This window comes from Scyliorhinus canicula, chromosome 1 (assembly GCF_902713615.1).
Source record: "Scyliorhinus canicula chromosome 1, sScyCan1.1, whole genome shotgun sequence".
Taxonomy (NCBI): domain Eukaryota; kingdom Metazoa; phylum Chordata; class Chondrichthyes; order Carcharhiniformes; family Scyliorhinidae; genus Scyliorhinus; species Scyliorhinus canicula.
This window is the reverse complement of record NC_052146.1, coordinates 168772553-168798036: the sequence shown is the minus strand read 5'-3', so window position 1 is coordinate 168798036 and position 25484 is coordinate 168772553. Positions and strand designations below refer to the sequence as shown.

Sequence of the window (25484 nt, the reverse complement as noted above, 5' to 3'; positions counted from 1 at the left end):
AGGGCCGAAGGGCCTGTTCTGTGCTGTACTGTTCTATGTTCTATACCTACTCTATAATCTTTCCATCTCTCTGTAATTTTTCTGCAGATTTGTTCTTCTACATCCTTCTAATTGTTGGTCTATAGACTACACCCAGCAATGTAATTGCACCCTTTTTGTTCCTTAGCTATAGCCAAATTGATTCTGTCCTTTAACCACCTCTTTCTCCAACACTGCAATGCTCTCCTTAGCCAATAGTGTGCCCCACTTCCTTTCCGATCTTTTGTTTAACTTTTACCCAGGAATATTTAATACAGTCCTACTCTCCCTTGATGCAGGTCTTTGTTATTGCCATCACATATTTTCACAGGGTGGCATGATGGTCCAGTGGTTAGCACTGCTGCCTCACGGCACCAAGGACCCAGGTTCGATCCAAATCCCGGGTCACTGTCCATGTGGAGTTTGCACATTCTCTCCATGTCAGCATGGGTCTCACCCCCACAACCTAATGATGTGAAGGGTAGGTGGATTGCCCATGCTAAATTGCCTCTTAATTGGAAATTTAAAAAAATAACATAATTCCACATCACAATCTGGACCTGTAACTCCCCAATCGTGTTTACTATACTTTGTGCATTCACACACATGCACAGTAACCCTGATTTAGATATTGTTACGTTCTCCCTTGCGATGACTTCACTGATACTCCCTATACTAGTGTTTTGTGACACTCTCAATATTTTGTACATTGTATTGCTCTCTAATATTTCCTCTTGGTTTCCACTGCTGAGTTAATTTAAAGCCCTCCTACCAGCACTGGCAAAATGCATCGAAAATAACTCAGTCCCCAATTCTGTTCAAGAGCAACCTGCCTGACTTGTACAGGTGGCACCTTCCTCAGGGTCAGTGTGTCCCAGGGATTCATCTACCTCAGATGTGTACTCACTTGCAGGTGGCACAGGGATCACTGAATTTCAGCTTTCTTACTAGCTCTCTAAATTCTGAGTGCAGGATCCCATCCCCCTTCACTCCCAAGTCATTTGCTGTTTAACCTCTGAAACCCGGAGCTCACGAATCTGCAGCTGGTAACATTTTCTGACATAATGTCGTGCAGAACACCGGCAACATCCACCTCTGTGCAGAGAGTACAGGACACGTGACACTATTCACATCCCCTGCACCCCGTCCATCCGGGCCTCGCTGTCTCTGATGGCGCCGTGTGTTTGGCCAATCCGGGGCCTTGCTACCTCTGACGGCGCCGTGTGTTTGACTAATCCGGGGCCTCGCTGCCTCTGACGGCGCCGTGTGTTTGACCAATCCGGGGCCTCGCTGCCTCTGGTGGTCGGTAGGTCTGAGCAATCCAGAGCCTAGCTGCCTCTGACGGCGCGATGGATTTGACCAATTCTGGGCCTCGCTTCCTCTGACGGCGCGGTGGGTCTGACCATTCGGAGGTCTCGCTTGCCTCTGACGGCACGGTGGGCCTGACCAATCCAGGATCTCACTGCGTCTGCTGGTCGGTAGGTCTAACCAATCCGGGGTCTCGCTGCCTCTGGCGGAGCGGTGGATCAGACCAATCCAGGATCTTGCTGCCTCTGGCTGCGCGGTAAGTCTGACCAATCCAGGATCTTGCTGACTCTGACTGCTCGGTAAGTCTGACCAATCCGGGGTCTCGCTGCCTCTGACGGCGCGGTAGGTCTGACCAATCCGGGTCGGGGGTCTGGGGTCACCAGGTGGCTGTGAGAAGGGCCGGTGTGTTTTGAACAGGTTGGAACGCGGCCTTTTTTCTTGCAAGTTGTGGGAGTATTTTTCGGTCACGAACATTTACTTCATATAAAAACTTGCTTTTCTAGAAGGGTCATTTGGCTTCGAAACGTGAACTCTTTCTCTTCACAGACGCTGTCAGACATCCTTAGTTGATCCAGCATTTTCTGTTTTTACTAAGTTAATATGGTTGGTCTTCACGCGTCGTCTAGATCCGTGACCCTAGCTCCAGTGTGATTTTTAATAAAACTCATTGATATTTTTGTAAGGAGGGTGTTATCAATGTGCACAGTTGTTACTAATGACAAGGGGTTTGTGTGGAAGCTGCTGCTGGTTTGTGATTGAGAATCAAAGCTGCTTTGTAGCAGTTGGTGTTTGATAAGGTTCCCCACGGTAGGCTATTGCAGAAAATACGGAAGTATGGGATTGAAGTTGATTTAGCGGTTTGGATCAGTAATTGGCTAGCTGAAAGAAGACAGAGGGTGGTGGTTGATGGCAAATGTTCATCCTGGAGTTCAGTTACTAGTGGTGTACCGCAAAGATCTGTTTTGGGGCCACTGCTGTTTGTCATTTTTATAAATGACCTGGAAGAGGGTGTAGAAGGATGGGTTAGTAAATTTGCAGATGACACGAAGGTCGTTGGAGTTGTGGATAGTGCTGAAGGATGTTATAGGTTACAGAGGGACATAGATAAGCTGCAGAGCTGGGCTGAGAGGTGGCAGATGGAGTTTAATGCGGAAAAGTGTGAGGTGGTTCACTTTGGAAGGAGTAACAGGAATGCAGAGTACTGGACTAATGGCAAGATTCTTGGTAGTGTAGATGAACAGAGAGACCTTGGCATCCAGGCACATAAATCCCTGAAAGTTGCCACTCAGGTTAATAGGGCTGTTAAGAAGGCATATGGTGTGATAGCCTTTATCAGTAGGGGGATTGAGTTTCGGAGCCACGGGGTCATGCTGCAGCTGTACAAAACTCTGGTGCGGCCGCACCTGGAGTACTGCGTGCAGCTCTGGTCACCACATTATAGGAAGGATGTGGAAGCTTTGGAAAGGGTTCAGAGGAGATTTACTAGGATGTTGCCTGGTATGGAGGGAAGGTCTTACGAGGAAAGGTTCAGGGAGTTGAGGTTGTTTTCGTTAGAGAGGAGAAGGCTGAGAGGTGACTTAATAGAGACATATAAGATAGTCAGAGGGTTAGATAGGGTGGACAGTGAGAGTCTTTTTCCTCGGATGGTGATGACCAACACGAGGGGACATAGCTTTAAATTGAGGGGTGGTAGATATAGGACAGATGTCAGAGGCAGTTTCTTTACTCGGAGAGTAGTAGGGGTGTGGAACGCCCTGCCTGCAACAGTAGTAGACTCGCCAAATTTAAGGGCATTTAAGTGGTCACTGGATAGACATATGGATGAAAATGGAATAGTGTAGGTCAGATAGGCTTCAGATGGTTTCACAGGTCGGCGCAACATCGAGGGCTGAAGGGCCTGTACTGCGCTGTTATGTTCTATGAAAGACACTGCATGCAATTTGTTTTTCAGATTTGGAACCTAACATTTTGTTTTTTGACAATATCACTGAGGGGCAGCATTTAAATGCTCATGGATTTCCCATAGTTATGTTTGCAAGAGAAGGACTGTTAGTCTGCCAAGAATAACCTTTAAGTGATTCAGGCCTGAGTAATTTTACATAGAAATGTAGAAAGATTTATGGCACGGAAAGTGACTTTTTGGTGCATCATGTGTGTGCTGGTCGAAAAGGTTATACAATCTAATTCCACTTTCCAGCTTTTGGCCCAAAGCTGTGGAATTGCACCTGAGGTATCATAGCCTAAAAATGTCCTTTTTGACCGTGTGTCCCCGACAAAAAAATCCTCAGCTCTCCTTCAAACAATTATTTAAATTCTACCTCTGGTTATTGAAATAAGTCCTTCCTATCAAATTCATCTAGGCCTCTCACAGACTTCAGTTAAATCACCCTTCCAATTTCTTCACGACAAAGATAACAACTGTTCATTCTGTTCAAAATTGCATATTTTGACACTTAACATAAGAAATAGGAGCAGGAGTAGACCATCTGGCCCTTCGAGCCTGCTCCAACATTCAATTAGATCATGGCTGAACTTTTGTGAACTCAGTTCCAGTTTCCAGCCCGAACACCATAACCCTTAATCCTTTTATTCTTCAAAAAACTATCTTATCTTTATCTTGAAAACATTTAATGAAGGAGCCTCAACTGCTTCACTGGGCAAGGAATTCCATAGATTCACAACCCTTTGGGTGAAGAAGCTCCTCCAAAGCTCAGTCCTAAATCTACTTCCCCTTATTTTGAGGCTATGCCCCCTAGTTTTGCTTTCACCCGCCAGTGGAAACAACCTGCCGCATCTATCCTATCTATTCCCTTCATTATTTTGTATGTTTCTAGAAGATCCCCCCCCCCGCATCCTTCTAAATTCCAACGAGTATAGTCCCAGTCTACTCAACCTCTCCTCATAATCCAACCCCCTCAACTCTGGGATTAACCTAGTGAATCTCCTCTGCTCACCCTCCAGCGCCAGTACGTCCTTTCTCAGATAAGGAGACCAAAACTTATGACAATGCTCCAGGTGTCGTCTCACTAACCCCTTATACAGCTGCAGCATAACCTCCCCACATCCCTCTAGCAATGAAGGACAAAACTCCATTTGCCTTCTTAATCACCTGTTGCACCTGTAAACCAACGTTTTGTGACTCATGCATTAGGACACCCAGGTCTCTCTGCACAGCAGCATGTTTTAATATTTTATCATTTAAATAATCCTTTTTGCTGTTATTCCTACCAAAATGGATAACCTCACATTTGTCAACATTGTATTCCATCGACCAGACTCTAGCCCATTCACTTAACCTATCCAAATTCCTCTGCAGACTTCCAGTATCCTCTGCACTTTTCTCTTTAACCATGTCGATCTTCCTTGTCTTCTTGATCACTATTGGTAATACTAGTAACTTCGGCATTATTATTCAACAAGTAATCATCCCTGGTATGATGGAGTGCATTCGATATTCCACATTTTAGAAATGATTTTTTTGACAATATTGGGATTTGAGTTTATTCCATACGTCTCTCACTCATTCGCACAACGTTGTTAGCAAGGGTGCTTGCACATTATCACCTTTTGTCAATGGTTTTCTTGCCTTCTAACATCATTCACATAATCCCTAGACTACAGAAGGCGGCCATTTGGCCCATCGAGTCTGCACCGACCCTCCAAAAGAGAACTCTTCTTCTCCCCCTCCTCCCCCCCCCCCCCCCCCCCCCCCCCATACGCCCATTCACCCCACCCTATCCCTGTAACGTAATCTGCACATTCCTGGACACTAAGTGGCAATTTAGCATAGCAAATCCACCTAACCAGCACATCTTTGGGCTGTGGGAGGAAACCAGAGCACCCGGAGAAACCCACGCAGACACTGGGAGAAAATGCATACTCCACACAGACAGTCACCCAAGCCTGGAATTGAACCCAGGACCCTGATGCTGTGAGGCAGCAATGTTAACCACTGTTACACCGTTCCACATCTCTCAGATGCTGCGCATAAAATGTTCAGACACACCGATTGCTGAACACTCGTAAAACCACTGGGAATAACTCCACATCATTGGTTAATCGCATTGACAAGGGAAGATTTAAACATGCCCCAGATGAGCTAGTTTTTTTTGTGTAATTCTCCAGGTTTAAATTCCACACCTCTGATTAATTTCTTGCAAACATCTCCGTCAATCCAGTTCCAAGGGGTGGAAGAGGTTTAGCTACAAGGTTGAGCTGGAGATTCTTGGGAAGGAGCAAGAAGATTGTGGGGAGATTTGGTAGAGGTGCACAAGATTATGATCAGTTTAGATAAGGCAGTAAAGAAAGTTGATGGCACAAGGAGCAGGGGACATATATTTAAGATTTTAGGCAAGGGGATGTGAGAACCTTGTCGAGTGGCAATGACCTGGGACTCGATGTCTACAAGGGTGCAGGGTCGATGAATGATTTCAAAATAAAATTCAATGCACATTTGAGGGAAATAGACTTGCAGGGATCTGGGGATAGAGCATGGGGATAGGAATGATTGCATTGGTCTACAGAGAGATGCCATGGATTCGATGGAATGAATAAACTGCTTCTGTGCATTGAGCCTGACTTTATAGCTATGAGATTTGTCAAACATTATTTGCATTATAAAAAACACAATAATATCATTTACAAATAACAACATTTCAGTGATTATCGCTGGATGCTGAACCTTGTCCGTCTGGGATGGAGTGAAGCTTCTCTTTTTCCGTTTCAGACTGCTGAATAAGTGGTCTAATTGAACTGGAATCAGAGTGACCATTGGACCATATTTGTTCTGGGTGCCAAAGTAGGGGGAAAAGTTGAACTCGTACTGCTGCAAGGCTCATGAAGACGAACTCTTATTGATATCCAGGATATAGATCTTTCAGGAAAATAGAAGATATATTTTACAGATTGAACCCTGCTGCAGTATTCAATGTTAAATCATTGATGCAAGTTATTTCATGTCATTGTTATTGTTTCTATGTGAGTGCCAGTAGCTATCTGAGAAAATAATAGATTTTCATCCTTGGGTGTGGGTGTTACTGAAAAGGCCCGTATTTATTTCCAATCCCTATGCTGATTTTTCTGGTTAGCCTGTAAATATTTGATACAGAGTGGTTTGCTGAGACACTTCAGAGTTGTTCACATTGACATAGGTCTGGAAACAAATATCGGTCAGATGGGGTAAAGATGGCAGGATCTTTCCCTGTAGGGCATCAAGTGGATGCTTTATGACAAGCCAATAGCGTCACGGTCCCTTTTTGATTTCTAGATTTTCAAACTGAATTCAACTTTTTAAACTGTTTTGCACCTTCTCCCCATGTCTGCGTGGGTCTCGCCCCCAGAACCCCAAAAGATGTACAGGGTACATGGATTGGCCATGCTAAATTGCCCCTTTTACCAATTTTAAAAATAAATATTTTAAGCTGTCATGGTACATGAACTTGCATACTTTGGATTATCACTGCAGGTTTACTAGCCTAGTAAGATATAACTCTTGCCATAAAACACTCCACACATCTCCCATTTTATTCCATAATATAGCAAGCATTGATGGAACTTGGTTTTTTGGAGCAGCAGGGGACACTTTTTGACTTTGTAGATTCAGAATTGGTTCACAAAACAGCTGTTTATTTATGAATTTTTGTACTGATAATCCTGTCAGTGATTAGTACGAGTATCTTAGTATCAATAAGTGAGAAATATGAATAATTTGCCTTTGAGATACTTTGGCCACAGTTTTACACTCCCACCCCAGACAGACGGGAGAGGTTTATGGAGGAATTTAACACAACTCCATTCTGCTCCTTTCAATTTTTAAGTGCAGGGTTCAGGTCATGGGTATGGTTCCTCCAAAAGGCAATTGAGGGCTTAATTAACATACCCAGCCATGGCCGTGTGATGTAATCAGTGCCACAACTTCAATTGAAAAACTTGTGGGCTACCTTCTCATTTACTGTACGATTTATGACAGTTTGATCACCAAGATAGATGGTTCTATTAACACTCCTTGAGGGCCAGGAGTTCGCCACAGAAACTCTCAATGACACTGACAGCCTTCTACTCATTCCCACCAGCTTGCCAGCCCCCATCCTTGTAGCCACCCTTTAATGCATCTTCCTCTTATGTTGCCCTCAGCTGTACCTCTTCATCGCCCTTCCCACCAGCCCCAACTATATTTGTCATTGATTAATGTATGTTCATTGCAAATAAATGAACAAAATTATTTTTGAAACAAATTTGCGTGTAATTAATGCAAATTTCTCATATGTTGCGATAGTGGTGTTTTAAAAAAAGTGTAAACTGAAATTTTCATACTGCTAACTACTTGAACCCTGAAAAACACCTAGTAGGGTAGTTGGCCTCTTAAACTATGGTTATACAGTATGTCAAGGGCATTTTGTACTATACTACTAACCTTGTGTTTAGGAGGGTGGCACGGTGGCCTAGTGGTTAGCACAACCGCCTCACGGCGCTGGGGTCCCAGGTTCGATCCCGGCTCTGGGTCACTGTCTGTGTGGAGTTTGCACATTCTCCCCGTGTCTGCGTGGGTTTCGCCCCCACAACCCAAAAATGTGCAGAGTAGGTGGATTGGCCACGCTAAATTGCCCCTTAATTGGAAAAAATAATTGGGTAATCTAAATTTTTTTTTAAAACCTTGTGTTTAGTTGTTACAGGTCTGAATTGCATAGTGCTGAAGGCAATTTATGGTGATGAGTGACAGTATTTCCCAAAAAGTAAAATTATACATTTAGCTTCTCCGGAGAGATTTCTGGATGAGGGATGGATACATGTAGTTTGTAGTTGCACCAAGTGTGAATGGAGAGGGCTTGAAGAACTTGTGGTCTTTTTCAAATATTTTCGTAAATGCATATTCTGGTTAGAAATTAGCAACTGTGTTTTAAATTCTTTATTGGAAATTTGATGTGTTTTAAAAATGTCTGTAAACATTTTTCTGGTGTTCTTCAGCTCCGAAGGCTTAAGTTTCTCTGTGATCTAGTTCATATGCAGTTTGATGATCAACAGTGACTCTTGACAATCACCTTGGAGCTTCATTAAAGATGGTTAATGTCTTAAAAGGAGTTCTTATTGAATGGTAAGTACTTTTTCAAGATTTCCTAAAGACACCGCACAGTAGACAAAAATAGCAATTGGTCATTACTGTGTAAGGTAATGAGGGTGAATAACCACCAGATAAAAGTTTCATTATAAAAGTCTATCAAGGCTATGGCCATAAGGCTTTCAATGCATTGTGGCTTTCAATGCCCCTGGCGTGCCTACACTGGGGCCAGAGGCTCCGGCGCACGTGTCGTCTGCTCATGCACATCCTGTTCCGGGTGCTGACTGTGAGATGCAGCTTCATCAGAGGGGTGGAACTCGGGGGAGCTGATGGCCACTGTCGCCACTCCATGGGACTGGTCCGGGTTAGCACACAGTTAGTACCCTTCCCCCGCTCGGTGCCCATAGGGCCCTGGGGTTCACCTTGGAATGGAGGGGCAGCTGGTTCAAGCCCCGGCTGTCCCTGCAGCATCTGGCTCTGCCAGCCTTTGCAGCTCTTCGATGCCTGCACCACCATGTCAACTTCCTCGGCGATGCTCCTCAGTGGCTGGGCCATGCGCTGTCACCTACCAGGAAGATCATTAAAGCTGTCATCCCCACCCTTCACCAGCGCAGATACACGCACCTCAGTGGGAAACATTAGTGGCCAGGCTTCAGGGTACAATCTGTGAGCAGTACACAGCTGCTAATGAAAATCAGGAGGAGGCAGGAACCCCCAGGCGAGACAGCAATTGGAGGTCTGCTGGATCCCAGGACCCAGGTTCACAAGAGCAAGGGGCAAAAACCTTGAATACATAAAACATAGTTACATCATGGCCTAGATTTGTGTCAAGAAGGGCTGATGCCCACCATTGCTCACCTTGCTGACCATTTCCCAAAGTTTTCACAGGCTCGCCATTGTCAGGAAGGGTTGACATTTGCCAGATTCCCTTCCCTATAAGCCAATAGTGAACCAGATGGGGTTTTACGACAATTGATTATAGTTTAATGGTCATGGCCCGTCAGAGACAGGGCTCTCATACAATTTGCAAAATCGGCGACATGGTGCTAAAGGAGACCTAGAAACACATGAGCTTGGGACATGACCAGAACATGTTACATGGTTAGCTGGGCCCCTCTCACAACGCTCACGCTTATCCTCCACTCCCGCAAACAACTGTATTAACCCTAATCACGCACACAAAGATGTAGCATTCACCCTCCGCAGAGCCTCGCATCACCCCCCCCCCCCCCCCCCCCCCACCCCCCAATCCTCTAGTTCCAACCCCATGTCGTCCTCCCACTTGGCCTTAACCCCCTCAGCTGACACTACATCCTCTGCAATAATCAGATGATACAAAGTTGGGTGGGAGGGTGAGCTGTGAGGAGGATGCAGAGATGCTTCAGCAGGATTTGAACAGGCTGAGTGAATGGGCACATGCATGGCAGATGCAATATAATGTGGATAAGTGTGGGTTATCCGCTTTGGTCGAAAATATAGGAAGGCGCATAACAGTAACAGGAGCATGCTTGCGTGAAGTAAGCACGCAGATACAGCAGGAGTAAAGAAGGCAAATGGTATGTTGGCCTTCATAGCGAGAGGGTTTGAATGTAGGAATAGAGATGTTTTACTATAATTGTATAGAATATTGGTGAGGCCACACCTGGAGTATTGTGTGCAGTTTTTGTGTACTTATCTGAGGAAGAATGTTCTTGTTATGGAGGGAGTGCAGCGGAGGTTTACCAGGCTGATTCCTGGGATGGCGGGACTGTCATATGTGGAAAGACTAAATTGGTTTGGATTATATTCATTGGAGTTTTGAAGAGTGAGACGGGATCTCGTAGAAATTTATAAAATTCTAACAGGATTAGACAGGGTAGATTCAGGAAGAATGTTCCCAATGGTGGGGGGAGTCCGGAACTATGGGTCATAGTTTGAGGATAAACAAAGAACAAAGAAAATTACAGCACAGGAACAGATCCTTCGGTCCTCCCAGCCTGCGCCGATCCAGATCCTTTAACTAAACCTGTCGCCTATTTTCCAAGGATCTACTTCCCTCTGTTCCCCGCCCGTTCATATATCTGTCTAGATGCATCTTAAATGATGCTATCGTGCCCGCCTCTACCGCCTCCGCTGGGTAAACCTTTTAGGACTGAGGCAAGGAGAAATGTCTTCATCCAGAGAGTGGTGAATCTGTGGAATTCGCTATCACAGAAAGTAGTTGAGGCCAAAACGTTACTAATTTCAACAAGGAATTAGATATAATTCTTGGGGCTAACGGTGAATCAGTGGATACGGGGGAAGGTGGGACCAAGGTATTGAACTTGACAATCAGCCATGATCATAATGAATGGCGGAGCAGGCTCGAAGGGCCGAATTGCCTCCTCCTATTTTCTATGTTTCTATAATCCCTTCGTAAATCCCCGAGATATTCCCCTCCTCCATCCTTGCAAGCGACAAAACCGTCTCTATCAACGACGATGGCGGCACCACAGGGAATGTCAGAAAGACCTTTTATGCAAAATTGTGCACCTGCAGATACCTAAATGTATCCCAACTGCAGAAAGTCCGAATTTATCCAACAACTACTCCAAGCTCGCAAATAGCCCCTCTAAGAACAAATCCCTACCTCTCCACCCCCTTCTCCTCCCATACCTTGAATCTGACATCCGACCTCGCAGGCCCAAGCATATGGTTCGTACAAATCGGTGCCATCTTCCATACCATCCTCAATTTAAAGTGCTGCCAAATTGTCCCCATATCTTGAATGTGAAGACCACCACTGGATATTTCTCTGGCGAAAATGGAATTGAGGCTGCCACTAAAATCCTCAATCCTGACCCCCGACATGAACTCGACTCCATCTGCACCCATGCCGCCTCAGGATCTCCACATCACCCCAAAACGTCTCCGCATTCGCCCATTAGGCGACAAATACCTTCCCTTCGCATACCCCGCCGGGCTGCACAGTATCACAGTGGTTAGCACTGTTGCTTCACAGCACCACGGTCCCAGTTTGGGTCACTGTCTGTGCGGAGTCTGCACGTTCTCCCTGTATCTGCATGGGTTTCCTCCAGGTGCTCCGGTTTCCTCCCACAAGCCCCGAAAGACGTGCTGTTAGGTCTTTTGGACATTCTGAATTCTCCCTCTGTGTACCCAAACAGGCGCCGGAACGTGGCAAATCGGGGCTTTTCACAGTAACTTCATTGCAGTGTTAATGTAAGCCTACTTGTGACAATAATAAAGATTATTATTAAAGAAAGTCCACCTTACCCGATGCCATCCCCGGCGCTCCGACCTATAAAGATTCTTACAGAACACCTCAAACGCCCCATTAACGTACCGGTGCGGGCACTAGTCCACCACCCGAATCCCAAACCTGACCAATCTCTCGGGAGGCCGCCTGCCGCCTCAACTGACCAGCCAAAAGATGACTGGCTTTCTCACCAGGTCAGTGAGATACCCCCTCGAGCACTGGAACTGATGCACCACCTTATCCGTGGATAATGGTCAAACTGCATCTGCAGCTTCTTCCTACTAGTCACAGGCTCTGGAATAGGATCTCTCGAATCCTACCATCTACCTCCAAGATCTCATCTACCAATCTTTGGCGTTCCTCCCTTGCCTCCCTCTCCACCTGTGCCTTATGCAAGATTATCTCCCCTCTCATCACCACCTTCAGGGCCTACTACAGTACCGAAGCCAAAATCTCCCCATTTTTGTTAAACCCCACGTGCTCATCAATCACCGTTGCCATCTTCACAGAAAATCCCAAATCCGCTAACAGCCTCACAACCAAACCACATCTACCAAGTGCAAAGCATGATCTGAAATAACTATTGCGGAATATTCCGCTTTCCTCACCCCTGGCAACAATGACCTCCCCATCACAAAAAAGTCGATACACGAATACACGTTATGTACCGGAGTAAAGAGGAGAATTCTCTACCTCCAGGTGCAAAAACTACCATGGATCCGCTCCACCCATATCCTTCATAAACACCGTCCGTATTGAAGATGAAATTTAATTTTAACTTGAAGAACTATTTCTTTTGCTTCCCATTAGTCATACTGCTTTTCTAAGATGCATTTACACATCAACTTTAGTCAGGTTCCATTTCATTGCGGTGCTAAAGTTTGGGCAAGTATGAAGTCGGAGAAATTAATTTGCCTCACTGTGGGACGTAAATATGAAATCTCGGCAGTTGAGAGTTTCAAAGATAAAATGCAGATCTAGCATACACGCAGTCAAGTTTACTATGTAGATTTTTAAAAATTCATTTTTACAGGATGTGGCCTTCGCTGGCTAGGCCAACATTGGTTGCCCTTGAGAAGGTGATGGTAAGCTGCCGCCTTGAATTGCTGTAGTCAATGTGGTATTTGTACACCCACAGCTCCATTAGGGCAGTCAGTGTGGTATTGTGTAGCATTGTGGATAGCACAATCGCTTCACAGCTCCAGGGTCCCAGGTTCGATTCCGGCTTGGGTCACTGTCTGTGCGGAGTCTGCACATCCTCCCCGTGTGTGCGTGGGTTTCCTCCGGATGCTCCGGTTTCCTCCCACAGTCCAAAGATGTGCAGGTTAGGTGGATTGGCCATGATAAATTGCCCTTAGTGTCCAAAATTGCCCTTAGTGTTGGGTGAGGTTACTGGGTTATGGGGATAGGGTGAGGTGTTGACCTTGGGTAGGGTGCTCTTTCCAAGAGCCGGTGCAGACTCAATGGGCTGAATGGCCTCCTGCACTGTAAAATTCTATGAAATTTGTACACCCACAGCACTATTAGCGCAGTCAGTGTGGTATTTGTACACCCACAGCTCCATTAGGGCTGTCAATGTGGTATTTGTACACCCACAGCTCTATTAGAGCAGTCAGTGTGGTGTAGGTACACCCACAGCTCCATTAGGGCAGTCAGTGCGGTATTTGTACACCCACAGCTCCATTAGGGCAGTCAATGTGGTATTTGTACACCCACAGCTCTATTAGCGCAGTCAGTGTGGTGTAGGTACACCCACAGCTCCATTAGGGCAGTCAATGTGGTATTTGTACACCCACAGCTCCATTAGGGCAGTCAGTGTGGTGTAGGTGCACCCACAGCTCCATTAGGGCAGTCACTGTGGTGTAGGTACACCCACAGCTCCATTAGGGAGGAATTTCCAGGATTTTGACCCAGCCACAGTGAAGGAACGGTAAAAATTGCCAGGTCAGGGGAAAATTAGATTTTAAATTTGGTCCTAAAATGTGGGTGTTTGTTGTGTTTAGCTGCGTCCATTAAGGAACGAGTAAAGATCTGTCAAATTCATCCATTGAGCAGACTGGATTCAAACAGATGACCAGTGTGCTACCTGTCTTTTTTTATGTTTCAGGATAAGCAATATAATTATTGTAAACAGGCATTGTTAAGGGCAGAACATATACACAATTGCAGACCTGCAACATAGACCTGCAGCCTGGATACAGCATATTTACCAGTACTATCTGACCTCTGACAGCCAGGTCAGGGGACCCAATCAAGTACAGAGTATTACCTCTAATATTGTCCAATACCACAATTTCTCTAATATCATATTTCCCTTTTTGTCAAAAAACAAAAACATTTCAGACCAGGTTCTGATCAAGCAAAATAGTCGGAGAGTATTGCCTACTCAAGTGCACAAAAGTCTCTTATCAATTCTTTCACCCCCCATTTTGATCAGTCTTTTACTCATCTCTGATTCTTTTCACAATTTCTCCACTGGATGTTCTGAATGTTGACAGATGATTTTGAAGGATGAGGGGCCTGCTTTAGCTGTGGCACTTCCTCTACTTTCGATAGCTTACAGGATTCTCAGGCTTTGTCCGTTGCTCCACTGATGGATTCTAGTTCTTGATCTTCAGCTACACTTTCTGGTTCAGAGGAGGGTTAAATTTTATTTGTTTTCCATAGGAATTTCTGGTTTCTCCTGTCTTTGGAGTCTGCACTGTGTAAGACCTTGGTTCTCCTATGATTCCTGTAACAACACGATTCCAGATCCTTTCCTGCTGAAACCTCACTGACTCTCCCATGTTTGGTTCAGACAGAGGTTGGTTTCTTCGATCAAAGTACTGTTCTGCTTGTGCTGTCTCAGTTTGAACGGTGCAGCTCACTGATTGTGGAAATAGCAGTTGGGGCAAAGTTGGAACCTTAGTTCTTAGTTTTCTCCCAATCAGGAGTTGTGCTGGAGATGAACCAATGCCTCTAATGGAGTGTTCCTGAAATCCAGCAAAGCCAGGTAAGAGGGTCTCTTCTGTCCATCTTTGCCTTTTTGAACGGATTTCTTTTTAAGGTTTACACAGTACGTTCCACCATCCTGGTGAATTGTGGCAAATCTCCCAATCCTGTTCAAATTTGTGAAACTTCTAGTACCCGAGAATTGTGTCTGAGTACTTCAGGTATGCCATGGCGAGCAAAAATTTATACCAAATAATTTATTGCAGTGATGCTCTTACTATTCTTTCTCAACAACAGAGTGAGTAATAACCTACTGCTAGTAGGTACGTACTATTGTCAAATATGAACATGTCCACTCTAATTTTCTGCCAGAGGCTCTCTGGAGAACTGTGTGGCTGAAGTGGTTCTTTTTGGTGTGATTTGCTGTACTTTTGGCACGTTGCATACACATTCACCATTTCCCAAATTTGTGCTCACATTCCAGGTCAATGTATCTCAAGCTTTTCCATAGAATCCCTACAGTGCAGAAGTAGGCTATTCAGCCCATTATGTCTGCACCAACCCTCTGAAAGAGCACCACCCACCCTATTCCGTAACCCCAACCAATTTACACATATTTGGGCTGTGGGAGGAAACCTGAGCACTTGGAGGAAACCCACACAGACACGGGAGAACATGCAAACTCCGCACAGTCACCCAAGGCCATAATTGAACCCAGGTCCCTGGCGCTGCTACCGTGCTGCTCCTGAATGTTTTTATACCGAAGTGACTTTCATGTATGTTTTGCAGCATTTCGTTCCTCAGTGATGCAAGAACCTTGCTTGAAAAAGTTTCCCTCTGCAATATGAAGTTGCTCACAAAAGCTCCAGTACCTTTGTACAGCAGAAGGAACAGTACTCCGACTTGTACGCCAACCATTTTGCACAACTTGCTGCAGTTTACTCAGGCTGGTATCATTCTTCGTCGCCTCCCAGATCTCATCTAGTTTGGTTATTCTTTATCAACATGAGAACTATTTTGTTGTTCTGTAGTGTCTGTGCTATACGTGTCTTTACCTGATATGTATTTAATTCTGGTGGTATCTCTGCAGATGCATTAGGAATCTTTGGATTCTTGGTGCAGAGTTCAGGGGCTTTTTAAGTATCGCTTCCAAAGGCTTTCTCTAGCTCTTGCCAACACCTGCCTCAGTGTGTGGTCAGATTCCACTTCCACGTCTTTGCCAAAGACAAACTAGTGAAGCGTTCTAAGTTAAACACAATTTTGAGCGTGTTTTCCTCCATTTGGGCAGAATGTTGCTGTGTTTCAGTCATTACCTTTGGTGCACCACAGGCGCTTCATTTTGCAAGAGGCTGGCTCTCAGGCCGGTTTTTGAAACGTCCACTGATATCTTGATCGGCTAACTGACCTCACAATATTTTAACACTGGTGTCTGGGACAGTGTTTTCCTTATTGAAGAAGATTCTTAGGTGCAGGATTTACTCACATTTGGAAACAAAAGGACATTAACAGTAGGCAGCATGGTTTTATGAAGGGGAGGTCATGTCTCACTAACTTGATCGAGTTTTTTGAGGATGTGGCAGAGGTGATTGGTGAAGGAAGGGCAGTGGATGTTGTCTACATGGACTTCAGTAAGACCTTTGACAAGGTCCCTGATGGCAGACTGGTACAGAAGGTGAAGTCACACGGAATCAGAAGTGAGCAGTCAAGATGGATACAGAACTGGCTTGCTCATAGAAGACAGAGGGTAGCAGTGGAAGAGTGCTTTTCTGAATGGAAGGCTGTGATTAATGATGTTCTGCAGGGATCAGTGCTGGGGCATATGTTGTTTGTAGTATATATAAATGATTTGTAGGAAATTGTAGCTGGTCTGATTAGTAAAGTTTGCGGTTGACACAAAGGTTGGTGACGTTGCAGATAGTAATGAGGACTGTCCGAGGATACAGCAGGATATCGACCATTGGATACTTGGGCGGAGAGATGGCAGATGGAGTTTAATCCGGACAAATTAACACATTAACAGCAAAAGAAAAAACAAAGAAATACAACAACAATCCCCCAAACAAAAACAGCACCCTCCTCAATATACAGACTCAATATCCACCCATACATTCCACGCAAAAATGAATTAACAGTCAATCAGTAAACAGTGTAATCAAAAACAACAATAACTCCAACCCCCTCCCTACCCAATGTTCAATGGCAACACATTCTCATTTAATAACCTAATATTTGAGAATAGCTGCCATCAAAGAATAATGGCCCTTCGTCCCTTCAAGCCTGTACCGGCCATGATACCAATCTTAGCTAAAACCCTTAGCACTTCAATGCTGTATGCCTCTATACCCCTCCTATCCATGTATTTGTCGAGATGCATTTTAAACACCGTTAATGTATCTGCTTCCACAACCTCCCCTGGCAGCGCTTTCCAGACACTCACCACCCTCTGTGTAAAAAAAAAACTATCTCTCACATCTCCTCTAAACTTTGCCCCATGGACCTTAAACCTCTGTCCCTAGTGACTGACCCCTCCACCCTGGGAAAGAGTGCCTGCCCATCCACTCTATCCATGCCTCTCATAATCTTGTAGACCTCTATCAGGTCACCCCACAACCTCCATCCTTCTAATGAAAACAGTCCGAGTTTATTCAGCCTCTCCGCATAGCTTACAACACAGACTTATGAGAATGACATTTGATTGTGCACCTGTGTCAAACTTGAAATTCAAATTCATGTTGGAAGTTTTTTAACCAACCTTTCATCATCATCTTTCGGATTTGCTGTTACTTCACCAATGAAAAGTTCAGTTTTAGTCATCATCTGCAATCGTGTGAACTTTCTTTGATTTACACGTTTGAGCAAAGTCATTTATTTACACTGCTTTCTGTAAGCTGGACAACTGCATGGTAAATGCTCTTATCTGCATGGATTGCATTTAAGTGTTTTCATAGCAGTTTTATTCTTTGTCTCTTTCGGCTCTCGATTTATTTTTCCCCAGTGCTGTTTCTGTTCAACTGCATCTAGCTGTTGGATTGTGTGAGTCATCTCCGTCATCTATTTAAAAATCTGCATTTTGTTGTCTCTGCCACTCTGCACATGAGATCTGCTTCTCCCAAAACCCATTTTTTCAAGAGAATCATTTGTAATCCCGTAAATTATTCTATCTCAGTTTCATCAAGCTCTCCAAATTCACATGATTTTTTGTTTTCACAACTCGAGTTAGGTGCTGACTAATATTGTCTTACAGTCATGTAAAAAAATAGTGATCGAGATTCTCCCATCGGAAGACTAAGTCCCGACGCCGGAGTGAAAACCGGAGTGTTTCACTCCGGCGTCGGAGGCTGCTCGTCGCCCCCTATTCTCCCATCCCCGGGGGGGGGGCTAGGAGCGGCGGCGCGTCAATTACCCGAGCCGGGCCTTGGCGCCGCGTGAAAGCAGCGCCACGTAAATGACGTCACCCGCGCATGTGCAGGTTGGCCGGCGCTAACCCGCGCATACGCAGTTGCCGTCCTCCCCGTGGGCGCCCCGTAAGAAATCTCGGATTGATCTTGCGGGGCGGCGGTGGAAAGGAGTTCCTCCTTCAGAGAGGCCGGCCCGCCGATCGGTGGGCACCGATCGCCGGCCAAACCCCTTTTGAGCGCCCCCCCCGGGCTGCGGTAAGCTTCGAATTGTTCCACTATTCCTTTCAAATCATTTTGTTTCTCATCACTTTCAAACATAAATATGTCAAACTTTTCTAGAGCTTATTCCCCTGCTACATGTAGAAAGATGGAAGACTGCACCTATGGATTTTTCTGAGCTCTGTCGTTGGTCTCAAAATCTCTATTGTTGTGTTTAATCCCACTCCTGACACCATGTCCTGTTTTTATATTGCAGGATGACCAATATAATTATTGTAAACAAACTTTATTAAGACAGAATATATACACAATTGCAGATCTGCAACCTAGATCTACAGCTTACATTTACAAGTACTATCTGACCTCGGACTCCCAGATGACCCACTGAAGTACAGGGTGTACTATATTGTCTCTAATACTGGAGTTGAATACCACAATCTCTCTAATATCATGATACTAACTTAGTCCATTTTGACACCTGGTCCTCTTCTTGAGGCATTAAAGTTTGTTTAATTTCTCAATGTAAGGATTGAACATTTTAAGTTATTACTACAATGTCACCATGTTCAGTTTGTGAATAGTCAGACTTTGCATTTCAGTCCTGTGAATTGGTTTAAATAATTGAGCCCAGCAATAGGAGGGAGGTAATTGATATACACAGCTTTAATGGCGTAATCATTGAAGTACCACCTGTATTTCTATTGATTATGCAGTTCCTCACATTGATAATTACTGTGGAAACTGATTTGCTCATTCACAGTTTCAAAAATAAAGATTGGGGGGTTGGAAGAAAGGAAACATCAAGAAAGATTATATCCTTTAAATTGATCTTGCACTCTTTTTTTTTTTAAATAATTTTTATTGAAAGAATTTTTTACATGAAGATATTTACCCCAACTAACTATAAAATATTACAAAATATTCCCTCTTAACAAATATCCCCCCCCCGCCCGAACTCGCGCGCGTTGTCCCTCCCCCCCCTCCCCCAAAAACAAACAAAGCAACAATCAACATCAGACATGAACTGCGAGCAAATTTGCCCGCGTTTCAACCGTAAATAACCCACCACAACCGTTGTTGCCACCCCCCCCCCCCCCCCCCCCGGGTTGCTGCTGCTACGACCTCTGTACCCTATCTCTGAGCCAAAAAGTCGAGGAACGGCTGCCACCGCCTGAAGAACCCTTGTACCGACCCTCTCAGGGCGAATTTGACCCTTTCCAACTGAATAAAGCTTGCCATGTCATTAATCCAAGTTTCCACGCTTGGAGGCCTCGCGTCCTTCCACTGTATTAATATCCTTCTTCGAGCAACTAGGGACGCAAAGGCCAGTACTCCGGCCTCTCTCGCCTCCTGTACCCCCGGCTCCACCCCAACCCCAAAGATCGCAAGCCCCCATCCTGGTTTGACCCTGGATCCCACCACCCTCGACACCGTCCTTGCCACCCCCTTCCAGAACTCCTCCAGTGCCGGACATGCCCAAAACATATGGACATGGTTCGCTGGACTTCCCGAACACCTGACACATCTGTCCTCACCCCCAAAGAACCGACTCATCCTTGTCCCCGTCATATGGGCTCTTTGTAGCACCTTAAATTGAATGAGGCTAAGCCTCGCACACGAGGAGGAAGAATTAACCCTCTCCAGGGCATCAGCCCATGTCCCATCCTCTATCTGTTCTCCCAGCTCCCCCTCCCACTTGGCTTTCAGCTCCCCTACTGATGCCTCCTCCGCCTCCTGCATTACTTTGTAGATGTCCGATATCCTCCCCCCTCCGACCCAGACCCCCGAGAGCACCCTATCACTCGCCCCCCTACTGGGGAGCAAGGGAAACCCTTCCACCTGGCGTCTAGCAAATGTCTTCACCTGCAAATGTCTAAACATGTTTCCCGGGGGGAGCCCGAATTTCTCCTCCAGCTCTCTCAGGCTCGCAAACCTCCCATCTACAAACAGATCCTTCAGCTGCCTGATGCCCACCCTGTGCCAGCTCTGAAATCCCCCGTCCATGTTCCCCGGGATGAATCTATGGTTCCCTCTTAACGGTGCCTCCATCAGACCTCCCACTTCCCCCCTGTGTCGCCTCCACTGCCCCCAGATCTTGAGGGTGGCCGCCACCACCGGGCTCGTGGTGTACCTCGTGGGAGGGAGCGGCCATGGCGCCGTTACTAAGGCCCCCAGGCTTATGTTGCCACAGGACGCCCTCTCCATTCGTTTCCAAGCTGCCCCCTCCCCTTCCATCATCCACTTGCGCACCATCGATACATTTGCCGCCCAGTAATACCCCGAAAGATTGGGTAATGCCAGCCCTCCACTATCCCTACTCCGCTCCAAGAAGACCCTCCTCACCCTTGGGGTGCCGTGCGTCCACACGTAGCTCATGATGCTACTCGTCACCTTTTTGAAGAAGGCCCTAGGGAGGAAGATGGGCAAGCACTGAAATAAAAACAAAAACCTCGGGAGGACCGTCATTTTAACGGACTGCACTCTGCCCGCCAGCGACAGCGGCACCATGTCCCACCTTTTAAATTCCTCCTCCATCTGTTCCACCAGCCTGGAGAAGTTCAGCTTGTGGAGAGTCCCCCAGTTCCTTGCCACCTGCACCCCTAAATATCTAAAACTCTTTCCTGCTCTCTTAAACGGGAGTCTCCCGATTCCCTCTTCCTGGTCCCCTGGGTGTATCACAAATACCTCACTCTTGCCCAAGTTTAGCTTGTACCCCGAAAAGTCCCCAAATTCTGATAGCAGTTCCATCACCTCCGGCATTCCCCCTTCTGGGTCTGCCACGTATAGCAGCAGGTCGTCCGCGTATAACGATACCCGGTGCTCCTCCCCGCCCCTTGTCAGCCCTCTCCACCTCCCTGAGCCCCTCAGTGCCATCGCCAACGGTTCAATTGCCAGTGCGAAGAGCAGGGGGGACAAGGGGCACCCCTGTCTGGTCCCCCGGTGGAGCCCAAAGTATTCCGACCTCCTACCATTCGTCACTACACTTGCCATCGGGGCCGAATAGAGCAGCTTCACCCATTTAATAAATCCCTCCCCAAATCCAAACCGTTCCAGCGTCTCCCACAGGTACTTCCACTCCACCCTATCAAATGCTTTCTCCGCGTCCAATGCCACCACTATCTCCGCCTCACCCTCCACTGCCGGCATCATGATGACGTTTAGCAGTCTCCGCACGTTCGTATTAAGCTGCCGCCCTTTCACAAAACCCGTCTGGTCCTCGTGTATCACCCCTGGCACACAATCCTCTATCCTGGTAGCCAGGATCTTTGCCAGCAACTTGGCGTCCACATTCAGGAGCGAGATAGGCCTATATGACCCACACTGCACGGGGTCCTTGTCCAGCTTGAAGATCAGAGAGATCAGTGCCTGCGACATTGTCGGGGGCAGAGCCCCCCCCTCCCATGCCTCGTTGAAGGCTCGTACCAGCACAGGGCCCACCAAATCCGCATATTTTTTGTAAAATTCCACCGGGAACCCGTCTGGCCCCGGCGCCTTCCCCGTCTGCATATGCCCAATCCCCTTGACTAGCTCCTCTAACCCTATCGGCGCCCCCAGCCCCTCTACCAGCTCCTCTTGGACCTTGGGGAACCTCAATTTGTTCAAGAAGCCCTCCATCCCCCCTCCCCTCGTCGGCGGCTCTGACCGATACAGCTCCTTGTAGAAGTCTCTGAAGACCCCATTTACTTCTGGCCCCTTCTGCACTACGTTCCCACCCCTCTCCCTCACTCCCCCAATTTCCCTGGCCGCATCCCGCTTGCGGAGCTGATGCGCCAACATCCTACTCGCCTTCTCCCCATACTCATAAATCGCGCCCTGCGCCCTTCTCCACTGTGTCTCTGCCTTTCTGGTGGTCAACAGGTCGAACTTAGCCTGCAAACTGCGCCGTTCCCCCAGCAGCCCCTCCTCTGGTGCCTCCGCATATTTCCTATCCACGTCCACAAGCTCCCCCACCAGCCTCTCCCTCTCCTGTCTCTCCCTCCTTTCCCTATGTGCCCGTATGGAGATCAGCTCCCCCCGGATCACCGCCTTCAGGGCCTCCCAGACCATCCCCACCTGCACCTCCCCCGTGTCATTAGTGGCCAGATATCTTTCAATGCTCTTCCGGACCCTCTTACACACCTCCTCATCCGCCAGCAACCCCACATCCAGGCGCCACAGCGGACGCTGGTCTCGCGCCTCCCCCATTTCCAAATCTACCCAGTGTGGCGCATGGTCTGAGACCGCTATGGCCGAGTACTCCACTTCCCGTACTCTCGGGATCAGTCCCCTGCTCAATACAAAAAAGTCAATTCTAGAATAGACTCTGTAGACATGGGAGAAAAAGGAATACTCCCTCGCCCTCGGCCTCCCAAACCTCCAGGGATCTACCCCTCCCATCTGCTCCATAAACCCCTTTAACACTTCTGCCGCTGCCGGCCTCCTACTCGTCCTTGAACTCGATCTGTCCAGCACGGGGTCCAGCACTGTGTTGAAGTCCCCCCCCATGATCAGGCCCCCTGCCTCCAGGTCCGGGATGAGGCCCAGTAGGCGCCTCATGAAGCCAGCGTCGTCCCAATTCGGGGCATACACATTAACCATCACCACTTTCTCCCCCTGTAGCCTACCCTTCACCATGACATATCTACCCTCTTTATCCGCCACCACCTCCGCCGCCACGAACGACACCCTCTTCTCTACCAGGATCGCCACCCCCCGGTTCTTTGCGTCCAGTCCTGAGTGGAACACCTGTCCCACCCACCCCCTCCTCAGGCGGACCTGGTCCGCCACCTTCAAATGGGTCTCTTGTAGCATTGCTACATCCGCCTTCAGTCCCTTCAAATGCGAGATTACTCTCGTTCTCTTGACCGGCCCATTCAGCCCCCTCACATTCCAAGTGATCAGCCGGGTCGAAGGGCAGCCCGCCCCTCTCCCCTGCCGACTAGCCATATCCTGTCACCTGCTCACCCCGAGTCAGCCCTCCCCTTCTGACCCGCTCCCCATGGCGATGGCGCCCTCCCCCCACCCCTCCGGTCCTCAACTTCTCCTCCCTGGCCTTTTCAGCAGCAACCAGGTAGCCCCCCCCTTCCCCCCTCCCCTCCCCCCCCCCCCCCCCCCCCCCACCCCCCTCCCCCCCCCCCCCCCCCCAGGCTAGGACCCTTCCTAGCCGCGATGCACCCTCCATAGTACTTCCGTAAGTCAGCTGGTTTACTCTGACCCGGCTGCCCCTGCCACAATCCGACTCCTCCCGGCATGGGGGACATCCCCCCCCTTACCACCCCTCCTCGGCCCCGCTCCAGCGCGGGAAAGGGAGCCATTGCTGACCCCGCCCCTTCCTCCCACCCTCCTCCCTCCTCTGCCCCGCGCGCGGGAAACCAGAGGAAAGCCCGCGCTTTCGCCCTGCCTCTCCCCACCCCTCCATCTTCAGTTCCACCCCCGTCCCCGATCCCACCCTGATACAAAGAAAAACCCCACAAGAAACACATACCCCCGGCACTCCCCCCCCCCGACCCCGCCCCCCCAACATAACATTATAAATAACAGAAAAAAGAAAAAAACTGGTAGAGAGAAAAAAAAAGGGTCCAAAAATACAACCAAGTAAAAATCCAACCAAAAGAAAGCCACGTGTCCAGCTTAAAGTACCAGAGCGGCAACGACCGCCAAGTATCCCCTGGTTCTAGTTCGAGTCCAGCTTTTCTTCCCGGACAAAGGCCCACGCCTCCTCCGGGGACTCGAAATAGTGGTGCTGGTCCTTATAGGTCACCCACAAGCGCGCTGGCTGAAGCATCCCGAATCTAATTCTCTTGGCATGCAGCACCGCCTTCGTCCGGTTGAACCGGGCCCGCCGCTTTGCCACCTCCGCACTCCAGTCCTGGTAGATCCTCACCGTCGAGTTCTCCCATTTGCTGCTCCTCTCTCTCTTGGCCCACCTCAGCACCCTCTCTCGGTCACTGAATCGCTGGAACCGAACCAGCACCGCCCTCGGGGGTTCGTTTGCTCTTGGCTTCCTGGCCATTACTCTGTAGGCCAGAGGCGAAGGGACGGCCCCTGCCCCCATCAGTGAGCCCAGCATTTCTGCCACATACCTCGGGAGGTCCGACCCCTCCAGCCCTTCTGCCAGACCCAGGATCTTCAGGTTTTTCCGCCTCATGCGGGTATCCATCTCCTCCAGTTGGTTTTGCCATTTCAGGTGGAGTGCCTCGTGCACCTCCACCTTTCCCACGAGGACCGTGGCCTCCTCCTCCCTCACAGCCATCTCCTGCTGCAGCTCCCGAATTGACGCCTCTTGGGTCGCCTGGGCTCCCATCAGCCTGGTGGTCGTCGCGTTCATCGACTCCAACAGCTCCACTTTCAGCTCCGTGAAGAAGCGCAGGAGAACGGCCTGCTGCTCCTCCGCCCATTTCCTCCAGTCCTCGGGTGCGCCGCCGGCCGCCATTTTGGATTTCTTCCCCCGCTTTTTTCGGGGCGCTGCTGCCGCTTTTTTTCCTGCCCCACTTCGGGTGATGACCATAAATTTCGCAGGGTTCTCCTCTGGGGACCTTCCCCCACCGGGAATCGTCGTTCCAGCGCCGTTAGGGGCCCTCCAATCGGCCCAAAAACACCTTCCTCGCAGGAGCAGCCAAACGTGCGACTTAGCTGGTCATAGCCGCAACCGGAAGTCGATCTTGCACTCTTGAACGCAAATAGGAAAATAGTGGATTCCTTGGTGTTAGATGCAATATCTCAATTGGGAGTCTTGCATCATGGCTCGTAACCTAACTTTCTCTGCTCTGAGTGGAAACTGGTTTATGCAATATATGTTCACATTGTTCATGTTGTAAATTACTTTGTACAATTAATTTCTAGAGAAGAACCACAATATTTGTTCACAAGTTGCAGTATTTTTTTTTGTATTAAAGGTTGCACATTGAATTGACTGATTTTAATATTGTTGCACTTTCTCTGAATTTTTGTCTTTGTAGTGACCCAGCCATGAAGCAATTCTTGCTGTACTTAGATGAAACAAATGCTTTGGGGAAAAAATTTATCATTCAAGACCTGGATGAAACGCACCTATTTATCCTGGCTGAGGTGGTTCATATCTTGCAAGAAAAAGTTGGAGAATTAATGGATCAAAACTCATTTCCAATATTGCAAAAGTGATAAAATGTATAAGATTTAAATGGAAAACACATTTCTTAACATTTCAGAGAGAGATTAATGACCAGCTGGTACAAGGAGTCAAGAAAGTAGTGGACAAGAGTTTAACAGAGCAATTGATATTAAGTATTTTATTTACTGGTTAAAAAAGTGTTTTGGCACATTAAAAAGATTGACTGGATTACTTTTACGAGACGATATTGGC

General features: G+C 47.5%; 1 protein-coding gene across 1 annotated transcript; it reads left to right on the top strand.

Moving 5' to 3' along the window:
* The first annotated feature begins 1663 nt into the window (after window positions 1-1663).
* gtf2h5 (general transcription factor IIH, polypeptide 5) lies at window positions 1664-25460 on the top strand. Its single transcript, XM_038802382.1, has 3 exons — window positions 1664-1743; window positions 8290-8416; window positions 25102-25460. The coding sequence occupies exons 2-3, from the start codon at window positions 8382-8384 to the stop codon at window positions 25280-25282; spliced, it is 216 nt and encodes a 71-aa protein (XP_038658310.1). The 5' UTR covers window positions 1664-1743; window positions 8290-8381; the 3' UTR covers window positions 25283-25460.
* Window positions 25461-25484: the final 24 nt, after the last annotated feature.